General features: G+C 49.2%; 1 protein-coding gene across 2 annotated transcripts in view; it reads left to right on the top strand.

The window, feature by feature from the left end:
- The window catches only part of Mlph (melanophilin), a 29,278-nt gene extending 20,528 nt beyond the window's left edge, over positions 1-8,750 (top strand). For both annotated transcript variants that reach the window (XM_028755367.1, XM_028755366.1), the window contains exons 12-15: positions 688-774; positions 2,192-2,243; positions 4,054-4,154; positions 7,235-8,750. In XM_028755367.1, coding sequence (XP_028611200.1) covers positions 688-774; positions 2,192-2,243; positions 4,054-4,154; positions 7,235-7,261 — 267 coding nt within the window. In that variant the 3' untranslated portion in view covers positions 7,262-8,750. The remainder of the gene's footprint in view (positions 1-687; positions 775-2,191; positions 2,244-4,053; positions 4,155-7,234) is intronic.
- The last annotated feature ends 2,936 nt before the right edge of the window (positions 8,751-11,686 follow it).

Here is an 11,686-nt window from a genome sequence, read left to right as displayed (position 1 = left end):
TTCATACACATAGCGCACGCATGCCCATTCATACACATAGCGCACGCGTGCCCATTCATACACATAGCGCACACATGCCCATTCATACTCATAGTGCACGCATGCCCATTCATACACAAAGCTCCCTATGTGGAGCTGCAGCCCTGGTGGGCAAACCTCACCTAGTGATGGAGGACTTGACACATTGACGTTTTGAGATGCCCGTGGCTGGAATAACTGAAGGAGAGGTTTGTGCCTGTGGACCTGTCCTTACTGTGGTGACCAGAATCCAGCATCTGTCCCCAAGGCCAGTCAGTGGTTTCTGAAAGAGCGATGCTGGGGGTATCAGGGTAGAAGAAAGAAGAATGGTCTGCAAGGTCCCTAGGTAGGATTAGTGGTTAAATCCTTACAATGTGGTATGTCAGATTTTAAAAGAACTGACTTCCTCAAGTCTGTACTATGGCAAGAAACTGCTTGTTGGTCCCTGAAATGGAAAGCCACTGGAAAGTGTATTTTAATTTGCTACATCCATAGTCTTATCTAGAACCCCAGGTTGTAGTTTGAGGGGTAGGGGAAATGCTCTGTCCCAGATTGACCAGTATCTACAGGGACCACTGTCCTGCATCATGCCAGCCCGGCTTGATTCCCATTCTGGGTGTCATGGTTCAACAAGATCGTATTTGCACATATTTCTTCCTTGGTCTCCAGATCTTTCTTCCCAGGGTTACTGAGAAACTTGACAGGATTCCAAAGACTCCACCTGCAGACCCTGAGAACCAGGCCAAGATGCCCAAGGTACACTCCACCACTACCTTCCAAGGCAACTCTCACAGAAGAAGAGCGGGAGCTGGGGGAGGGTGTGGAGAGTGACAGACAGTTCATCAATGCCTGAGGGTACACAGATGGGCTGGGCGGGGCAGGGTGGCTCCTGATGGGGAAATCCCAGAGATCCCAGCAAGATCCAGAGATGGGGACAGGTGGAAGGAATATCTGTCAAGCACACTCAGGCTCCTTGGCTCAGTTCTTAAAGCAGCTCTGAGGACAGGAATGTGACACCGCTCTTATCCTGCTTGGGGGTAATATTAGGTGGGGCCTTTACCCTTCCACACATATCAGAGTTCAGTAAGGGTCTTGCTAAAGCCACATATGTTCCCAGATACTTTTCCACCCACCTCAGGCATAGCAGCCTGGCACCTGTCCCCTGAGAGACACAGTTGCTGGTTGTTAGGGGTGAAAACACAGAGGAGCCGACAGGTGTCTGGGAACAGCATTGGGAAAATGGCCCAAGGATGAGTTCAGCACTTGGAAGACACTCTGACTGGGTGTGAGTGAAGGAAAGGCCTCGAGAGAAAGGTCCATGTGTCTAGGGGATGTTAGGAACAGAATTGGGGTGCTGTTCCCAGGCTTACTCCAGGCCCTACCCACCCAGGTACCCACTAAGCCATAGGGCAAGTCCAGCCATGTGTTAGCTTATTGGTTCCAAGTGTTGTTTTCTGTCCACACTTCACCTGTGTTACAGAACCCAGTTGGGTGGGCAGTGACACCTTGTAATAGTGACACATGAACTGAGGCTCAGGGGGATAGGTGTCTGGCAAAGGTTAAATGTGTGAGAATAACAGCAGGGTCCTGATTGGACCCTGGGTCCTGATATCCATAGGATTCTCCCGAATCCCCCAAAGCCCTGCCTCCAGACTCCAAGCTCTATCTACAGAAACATCAGCTAGGCATGCCGGGAGAATCCCAGACACTGGGAAATATTTCTGTAGTAATTGACCAATTTGGTCTCTCCACTCCTGAAAAGCGCAAACAGAGAATGAATTTCTTCCCAGGTTGTAGAGAGGTGGTCACTGGGAAAGGAGGGAGGAGGCAGTGGCTAACAGCAACCATAGGGAGGAGCTCAATTTATAGTCTGTGTCACCAAGGGTGAGCTCAGAGCGAGCCGTAGTAAGGAACAGCTCTGTAATTGGAACCCACACCACTGTCCTCGTTCCAACCCGCCACTCGAAGCAGGCAGTTCCCTGGCATCTCGTCCACGTAGGCACGAGTACATAATTTACAGACTGTGTGCATTCCTGTATCATTGGGCTTGACTATCAGCAGAGAACGGGGAAACAGGTGACCTTGGTAATTAAGGTCAGAATCAAAAAGAAGTCCCAAATTAGTTCAAATTACACCTCAGGGATGCCCAGAGATGTTGTTCTCTTCTTCCTAGGCCACAGCTGTCCCCTCTCTCCTGAGGAGGAAGTACTCTCCCAGCAGCCAAGGTAAGAGCCTTCCTGCTCTTCCTTCCTGTTCCCTTCCTGCTCCAGCCAGGCTCTGTATACATCTCCCTAATCCGTGGGAACCACCCTAGGCCCTGTCTCTGAAGAACACCCAGAAGGTCCACTGTGCCACCCTGGGGCCCATGCATGCTGTTCAGGGTGGCTTTAAGCAAGTGCAGGCAGTACTGGCAATGCTAACGTTCTTGTGGTTTCAGTATAAAGGGTCCCTCTAGAAAGCACAGACTATCAGGCCGTTAGAAGGCCTTACAGTCTCTCTGACGAGGAACATCATCTGTGCCCTGGGCACATAGATGCACACTAGTTACTTTTTCTGTCACTATAAAAGTTCTCTTTGAGAAACTCAAAGGAAGAAGCTAATTCTCCAGCTGACAGTTTCAGAGGGTCAAGTTCGTGCTTCCCCCACGCACTTGGGGGTAGCACACTAGGATGGTGACTGTATGTGGAGACGCAGATGGGAAGCAGAGACCAAGAATAGACTCCTCTTTGCATCCACTGAGGTCCTAGCACACATTAGGTTCACTGGAAGGACAGGAATGGTACCCCAAGTCCTCAGACTGGTTCACTGGAACCCTCAGGGTCAAGGTTAACTTAGAGAGGGGATGGTGAGGAGTGGCTGTTGACGTTTGGGAGCATCTGGAACAAGAAGACAGAGGTGATCCCGAGTCCTCTTTGTGGCTAGCCTCAAGGACAGACTGAGCCCCACCAAGAGGTCACTCACACTCAGCCCAAAGCCAGAGTGTCTCACAGCCGGGCCATTGGGGGACTCTGAGCATCCTTTCCGGTTCTTTACTACCGCCATCTCACTGCCAGCATGAAGCCAAAACAGGCTCATCACTGGGTCTACCAGGGCCAGCATGGCACCAGAGCAGATCCTCAGGGCCCTCTATAGGCCTGCAAAGCCAGCTGCATCCTCTCCACTCAGTGCTGTGATCCCTGGGACAGCTCTGTCAGGTGGAATGTAACTGCCTCCTGGGAATGGAATAACACCACAGCCATGTTGTCTGTAAGTCAGTTCTCAAAAAGAAAGGGGAGGAGAGAGGAGAGCAAGGGAGGGGAGGGGTGAGGAAGGGAAGAAAGGAAACAGGGAGGAGAAGGGGGTCAGGCCTGACTAAAGCACTTCACTGAATATGGGTCTAGAAAGATACAGCACTCTGGAGTGCTGCAAGCCAACCCCACTTCCTTCCAGCTCCAGAGATTCCCACCAGAGCCATGCAGGTGTAGGTTTTTGTCCAACCCCTTCACTTAAACAAACAGTTGGTTAAGGATGGAGGCAAGGCCCCCAACTCTGCAGTCACAGGCCTAAAAGACTTCTGCCCTGAGGATCAGAGTGCCAGCACCTCAGGCCCATTGTCCTGTCACATAATTATGTGACACAGATACATATGCTCCTGACCCTAGTGTCCTAAGCTCCCTATTATTCTTCCAGGGCCACAGAGAAGAAGGATACAAACTCTACTTCCAGTGACCTAAAAGACTGGGCCCCGCCTCCTGTTCACAGGCCCCATCTCTTTCCTGCTGCCCGCCCCCTTCCTGCCCACTAGCCCCACCCCTTTTCTTGGCCTCACCCTTTCCCACTGGCCCGCCTGCTTTCTCAGTGGCTCCGCCTCTTAATAGAGAAGCTTTCTGAACTTCTTTTCTACAGAGCCACTGAGTGTGCCATGCAAAGTCTGCCACAGTGTGAAACCTCGACAGAAGACATGTCCACATCTATGACGCTGTCTAATGTCTGAAGTAGACAAGAACTCGTTCGGATAGGTCTTTGATTCACTGTCTCCCCTCTGTTTTCCCAAAGGCATAGATGGTAGTTCTTTTGATCGGAAATCAGTGTACCGTGGCTCGCTGACACAGAGGAACCCTAACGGGAGGAGAGGAACAGCCAGCCATATCTTCGCGGTAACGTTTCCTCTTGTCGTTGTGAGCCCTGTCAGCTTCACATTTTGATATTGAGTCAAAAGCTAAAGACATTGGAGGGGGGTGGGGGTAAAGAGAGAGAGGGTAGTCATCAATCTGCAAAAAGAGAATTGAAAACATTTCTTAAACATACCTAAGTATGTGCTCACTCTGGAAGCACATATACAAAGAAGGGGGAGGGGTCCTGAGTACATTAATGAGAGAAAGAATGGTAATGGTAAACCTGCAGACTGTCTAAGCACACAAGGGACAGGCTAAGCTCTGAACAGCGGCCAACCAAGGTGCTATGAGGCTGAACCCTCAGGCCAGGCAGGGCGACTAGATACAGAGGGTAGACCCTGAAAACCCTCATTTGAGCCTTGGGGCCCTCAAGTTCAGCAACAGGAGCCCTAGACACAAGGACAACTGTGAACTGCCTTAGGCCTCTGCACTGAGCCAGGGGCATGCCCAGTGGTTCCACTCAGACATGACACTGTGACATCTCAGGTGACAAGACTGTGGCCTTCATCCTGGAGATACTTGCGGTGATGGTGACAAAGTACCTTTGATCAAGACCTAAACACATTTTGTGTTACTGTTATTTCATTACTGGGAAAAATACACTAGGCAGGCAGGCTACATATAAAGAAAATAGGTTTAGCTAACTCACACTTCTCGAGAGTTCAAGGGACATGATGCTAGCAGATGCCTGGAATTGTGGGAATATCTGTGAGGAGAGAGCATTTCACCAGGCAGGAGGGCAAGGAACACTCAGGAGTCATAAAAGTCAGATGCAGACTTTAAAAGGTGTGTATCTATGTGACTCTGTGTGTGTGTGTGTGTGTGTGTGTGTGTATGTGTGTGTCAGCATGTGCTGTGTGTGTAGGCACCAGCAGAGAAGGCCATTGGATCCCCTAGAGCTGTGACTACACCTGGTGAACCACCTGGATGTGGGTGCTAAGTACCAAACCCGGGTCTTCTGGAAGAGCCAGAAGCTCTTTTAACCACTGAGCCATCTCTCCACCCCCGTGCTGTAGTGAAAACACTCTGGGTCCCAAGAGAATGTTTTTTATCCTTTCCAAAGGCATGTCCTCAGTGACCTTCAGAGCTCCCACTAAACCCTGCCCTTCGAGGACCACCACCACACTGGGACCAGACTTCCAATATATGAACACTGGAGTATACCCTACATTCAAGCTATACCACCCTCATCCCCTGTCTCTCTCCCATCCCCATGTTACCAACTCAGCCCAAAGTCTAATGTTCATGCCAGCTTACTTCCAGTTCCAAGGGTGAGCTGAGATCTGCCTGGCTCAATGTTTCAAACTTTGTCCAGAAAGACTAAACTCCAAATTTATTTTCTTTAAAAGTTGCCATGGACTGGAGGCATAGCTTGGCAGCAGGCTGTCAGTTCAACATGCAGGAGGCCCTGGAATTGGTCACCCATGCCACAGGGAATGCAGTAGTTATCTTGGGATGGTCTAAGCATTTCTTTAAAATGGATGTGTGAATCTACCTGCTCTCTAGGCTGAATACTGATGACTGCTGAGGAAGGGTGTTTCATTGGTTGGCACTGGCGGTGGCCTATGCCATTGTCCTCCACGTGCAGCCCCTCACAACATGTATCATACTCATAGCTCATGACAGCACTGTCTCTCTGTGTCTTGGACCCCAAATTGAACCTCCTCCAAGGACGGGTCTCTGTGTATATCCAGCTCTTTGCTGTCACTTAGAATGTAATGTGTCCTCAGCAAGCGAATTTTACCTGAATTCTACACCCAGCACCCATCCTATGCAAGTCCATGTAGGTATCACATACTGAGAGGGATATAGCCCTCAAGCCCCCAGCCAGCCCTTCCCTGACACCTAGGAGGTAAGTGCTTAGGCCTGGAGGCCCTGAGCCCTTTCCAGGAGAAGCAGTATCTGTGTCCTGGTGTTTGTATGCCTCTGCTCACACTGTTCTTCTGTGTTCTCTAAACTCATGTTCAGAATGGGATGGAGTCAGATCATCTGAAGCATCTTCTAAGTTCTCCTCCCCATCTCTGGTAGAGCTGCAGCCAAGAGCAGAAGCTTCAGTGAACAAAGGTAGCTGGGCAGCTCTGAAGAAAGCTTCCAGCTAGGAGCTCACTAAACTGGCCACATCCTGCAAGCTCATCTTCCTGGAGAGACAGAATGAAGTCAGAGCCCCCAAACTACCCTCTCAGTAAATAGGCCCTACTGGGGGACCCACATGAATCATGGCCTCTCATGGTCATGAACTCCTTGTTTAGAAAACAGGGCATCACAAGGTAGAGATGGAAGAAAAGTGGAAAGATACTCATGAGATCTCTGTGAGTTCAAGGCCAGCTTGTTCTACCTAATGAGTTCCAGGACAGCTAGGGCTATGTGGAAATACCCTGTCTCAAAATATAAAACAAACAAACAAACAAAGGCTGGCAAAAAGCAAACACAAGCAACTGAGTTATGTGTGGACATATGAGCCCACAAAGCCAGGGCCTCGACTGTGTACTGTATGTATATTAACATGGCTGAGACTGTGTCTCTCTGTATACATGCCCACATTTTTCTTCATACATACCCATGTCTATGCCTATGTCTATGTGTGTACCCGTGTGTCATGTACATGCTGGTATGTGTGTCTGTGCATGCCCACGTGGATATCAGTGTACATACCTGTATGCGTCTGTGTGCATAGCACACCTCTCTCTCTCTCTCTCTCTCTCTATATATATATATATATATATATATATATATATATATATATATATATGTGTGTGTGTGTGTGTGTGTGTGTGTTTATATATACATGTTTATATATGTGTGTGTATATATATATATATTTCTATATGGCACAATCTGGTGTGTATATCTGTGTGTACTGACATGTGTGCATGCACATGTACATATATATAAGTTTGTGTCTATATTCCCACCTGTGTAAACACATATATATTTGTATGTTTCTCTGTTATATCTGTATCTGTCACATAATTGTGAGTATATTTGTTTACTTCTGTGTGAACACTTTGCACATGAACCATTGTGCACACCTAAATGAACACATGTGTATTTGTGCTCTACAGAAACCTGTGATGGCCCAGCAGCCCTAAAGGGGAGGCTCATGGCACAGGACAGTATCACAAAGCACCCCCACAGTTTCCTCCACATGGCCATCGCATCCCCATGGGCTCTGTGCTCACAGATGCCTGGAATCATCCTCCCAGTGAGAAGTAAGAAGAACTTCGTGTGGGGATCCACTTGTGAGACTTCAGGATCTCAAGCCCAGCTGTCACCAGATCACCAGCCCGAGCCAGGGCACCTGCCAGCCTCTGACCCGGGAAATACAAACTATGTGACTTCCCCTCAGTTGATGCCTGCTGAAGGACACTCAGTTACCCTCTCACTGTGATTCTTTAACCCAATCTTCAGCTTTGCTGGGCCTCACTCACAACTGGGATGGGAAGAACTGGTTCAGAGGAGGCCCTGAACATGTGCACATTCCTGACTGTGTGCACATGTGCACGAGAGGGGGGGGGAGAGAGAGACAGAGAGACAGAGAGACAGAGAGACAGAGAGACAGAGAGAGAGAAGAGAGAGAGAGAGGAGAGAGAGAGAAGGGAGAGAGGAGAGAGAGAGAAATAAGAGTGTCTGTGGGCATGATGGGAGAGTGTACAATTGCAGGTGGTGAATGAGGCTGGGTGGATTCCTCACCCACCCCACAGACATTGTTCTTCAAATTTCCATGTGTGTTACAGATAAAAGCAAATAACACTGACCACCCCCAACCTAATATTCCCACCACAATAACCACCACCTACAGTGCCACACTGAGACCAAGCCTCCAACACAGGCTTTTGGGGTACACTACATAGGGACCTCGTTTTCTAGATAGCTCATGCTTCAAATGCAAGCTTCTAACACACAGATGACTGCTCTGGGATTTATCAAGAACTCAGATCTTCTGAAGTCAGGTATGTCAGAGCCAGTTTTGCTGCATAGTCTGCCCTTCACATCACTGCAGGGAGGCTGTTCCCCACACCCAGGGCTGCCTCTTCCCTGTCAGCTTATATCCTGTTCTGGGAGTCTAGAGAGCACACAGGCCAGAGCCACATACATCCTAGTGTCTTCTGAGACTAAAACTCCAGGAAGAAGCCTCTCACCCTTTCAGAGATGCGCCTCTCAGGAGCTTCACACTTGTTTCCAATGTCCTTCTAGCAAAGTCCTACAAAACAAGCTAATGCAGGAAGTATGTCCTCCTGTGCTGCCTGTGCCCTGACTACTGGCCACCTAACCTTACCTGCCCTTGGGGTTGGAGGTGAAGTGGCACAGAGTCAACAACACAGACTCCAGGAAGAGGTGAGAAACAGAAACGCTGCAGCAAGTTCACCTGAACGCTGCTGCACGCTCCTTTAATACCCTCCATCCACGCCCCATTGGTCCCAAGAAAGCATCCCTTCTAAACAGCAGTTCCCGATTGGCTGACATTGTCTGCATCAGCAATCCTTGGTCTCTCAGGCAGTCCTCAATTAGGTCCTCCTGTAGGAGATGGTTTTGAAGCTGCACAAGCCCCCAGTGTTCCTGAATTTCAAAGGACAAATGTCCAATCAAGGGATCAGTGGAGTCTGCAGTTCTGAGGGGTGGGTGCCTCTGCCTGCTTCCAGGGACTGCAGCCATCCCGTTGTACCTTGGCATCCGGCAGCGTCGTTGCAGGCTCCATACACCCCTTCATGTCACCTTGCCTTGTACATCTCTGAACAGCTGTCCTCTTGTCAGGGTAACATTTGCTGTGTGTAGTGCCCCCTTTACCCGGTATGCCTGCCTCAGTCAATACACTTGCAAAAGCTCTGTTTCCATAGACGACTCTTTTCCTGAGGTTCTAGATGGGTGTGAACTGGAGAGAGACTGACCCATTACAGAGCATGACAGTTCAAAGACCGCAAAACTTTGCAGTGCACTCCCACAAAACAGAAAGGTCTCGCCGCTCTGCTGAAAGCCTGAGGAAGACCAAGAGGTGGGCATTGTCCAGGGAATCCTGTTAATGGGGCTTCCTTCACTGCAAGGAGTAGAACCCCATTTAAGTAGGAGTGTTGGGAAAGGCACAGAGCTTTTTCCTGAAGCCCAGGAACACAAGCAATCCAGCTTCAGGGGGTTCGGGTGATGGGGGGGCGGGGACACACACTCACAGCCTCTGCCTCCCTATATGACCCTGCTCTTCAGTTTGTCTGTCAGTTGTTCAGAATTTCAGGCAATGCCCCATGGTCATGATCTCTTCAGCCACAGTTCTGTGATTAGGCCTCTCTGACAGGCACAGCTTTCTACCTCAGAACCCAGGGGCCAGTTACTTAGAGCCCTGTGCTTCCTCCACACTGACCACTTAGAACAGGCCTATGCCAGATAAGAAATCCTTTTGCTGTGCCCAAAGCTGGTTCTCCTGCTCTGAGACCCATGGTCCATTAGTATGAAATGGGAAAGGCTCCCTGACCTCTGGTCAAACCCTCCCTGTAACCCACTTCTCAGCTCTGAGGTACCCAGGTGATGCCTGCAGCTCTGTGGGTCTCTACAAGAGCATCACAGGCCACACCTTGCTTGCACTTTGCCACCTGCCTTTGGAAAATCTCCAGTTAACCACAAGAGCCCTCAGGTCTGCAGGCCCTTTGCCTGGCGTCATCAAATATATGGTAAGGAGACTAGGCTAAGACCAAGATCCTTGTGCTGCCTCCCACTCTGCCTGCTGGCTCCCATTTGAACCCTCAAAGGGACAATATGTCCATACTACACTTGGGTAAAGCTACTTTACCAAAAGGATTTATGATTCTACACACACACACACGCACACACACACACACAGAGAGAGAGAGAGAGAGAGAGAGAGAGAGAGAGAGAGAGAGAGAGAGAGGAGAAAGGCAGCGACAGACAGAGACAGACAGACAGACAGACAGACAGACAGTGACAGACAGAGAGAGACAGAGACAGATGGACAGATGGACAGACCTAGACCCATGATGATGTTCAGGATACCCAGTCCAGCTCCTAAGGTCTCACACCAGTCCCTATGGGCCCTAGGACTGAGCACACACATCCAGGGGAATTTCCTACAAGACAGAAGCATGTGCTACCAAGGCAGTTCTCACAAGGCAGGAGACCAGGCTTTCACCATTGCTAATGCCCGAGCTAGCCACAGTCGGAACCAAGGCACCATGCAAAAGTTTAAAACTCCCCTTGACCCTAATCTTCAGGCTATGCTCTCCTCCTCCTAGAGTTCTTTACCATACTCACCTCCTACCAGATCTCCCAAAGAGCCCTCTTCCAAGGAAGAGGCAGCCATGCCTTGAGAACGCAGATGTTGTACTGACCACAAAGTGTGTCCAAAGGATGAATTGGCATCCTGAAGCTGTTCCTACAAGTCTAGTGGTGGCCAGGAAATGGCGATCCCAGGAAAGACACCTGCTTTGTCTCTTCTCATGCACAGTTCCTTCAAGAATGTTCCATTGCACTTAATATTTCATATAATCTGTAACTATTGACGTGGTGATGATGGGACGAGTTTAGTGGCAGAATATTGCATGGTCGTTTTCAACAGCACAGACCTACAGATACTTAAACACTTCCAGAATATGGCGGTAAAAGAATGAGGTTCAGCACCTATAAGCAGGATGAGTCTACCCAGAAGGTGTAGGGAACTCCCCAGCCGTGAACATCAGAAACGCAACACAATGGCCAGTTCACATCATCTGAGCTCATCTACCTACTTTTTTGTACACTTATTTTTTCTCATTACATGTAAATTGCCTTTACAGCCTAATAGACTTCCTTTTTTAAAGTTTTTTTGTGTGCTCATGGGGTAAGGTGTGTACATCTATGAGGGACCCTGTGTGCTTGTGCATAGAGACCAGAGATAAATGTGGTGTCTTCCTCAGCCATTTTTTCACTTTCTCTTTTTTGAGTCACTGAACCTAGAGGTTGTCAATTTAACTAAGCTGACTGGCCAGTGAGCTTCAGAGATCTTCTGCACCTCTGCTGTCTCTACCTCAGCAACGGGGTTATGGACCGGCGCCACCACGTTCCACCTTTAAACCTACTTTACAATAAAAGTAACACTCTGTTTTGTTTTCATTGTTTTGTTTTGCTTTATTGAGACAATCTGGTCTTGAACTCATACCCATCCTCCTGCTTCAGTTCCCAGAGTGCTCGGGTTATAGTCATGTACCACAACACCAGACTTCTGTTTGTATCAACAGACTTGGTGTTTTCTCAGTCATAGACTCGGGATGAACTAGAGGAAATGGGTCTGGAGATGGCACATGTGGATAAGCAAGCTGAGGGGACAACCAGAATACGAAGCACCCACCTGGGCTCGAGGGACTTCCTGGCCACAATTCCAGGAAATCATGGCTCAGGGGAGGCAGAAAAGGGGAGGGGGGAAAGTATTCAGAAGAGACCATATTCCAGTTTGGCGGCCATGCTCTCATTGAGAGGATGGGTGGACACGTCACTGTGGAGTCTGCCCAAAGGCGAGCATGAAGAGGGGGAGGTTA

Source organism: Grammomys surdaster, unplaced genomic scaffold, assembly GCF_004785775.1.
Source record: "Grammomys surdaster isolate TR1022 unplaced genomic scaffold, NIH_TR_1.0 126059, whole genome shotgun sequence".
NCBI lineage: Eukaryota > Metazoa > Chordata > Mammalia > Rodentia > Muridae > Grammomys > Grammomys surdaster.
Note: the sequence above shows the minus strand (reverse complement) of the source record. Positions and strands in the feature narration are given on the sequence as shown.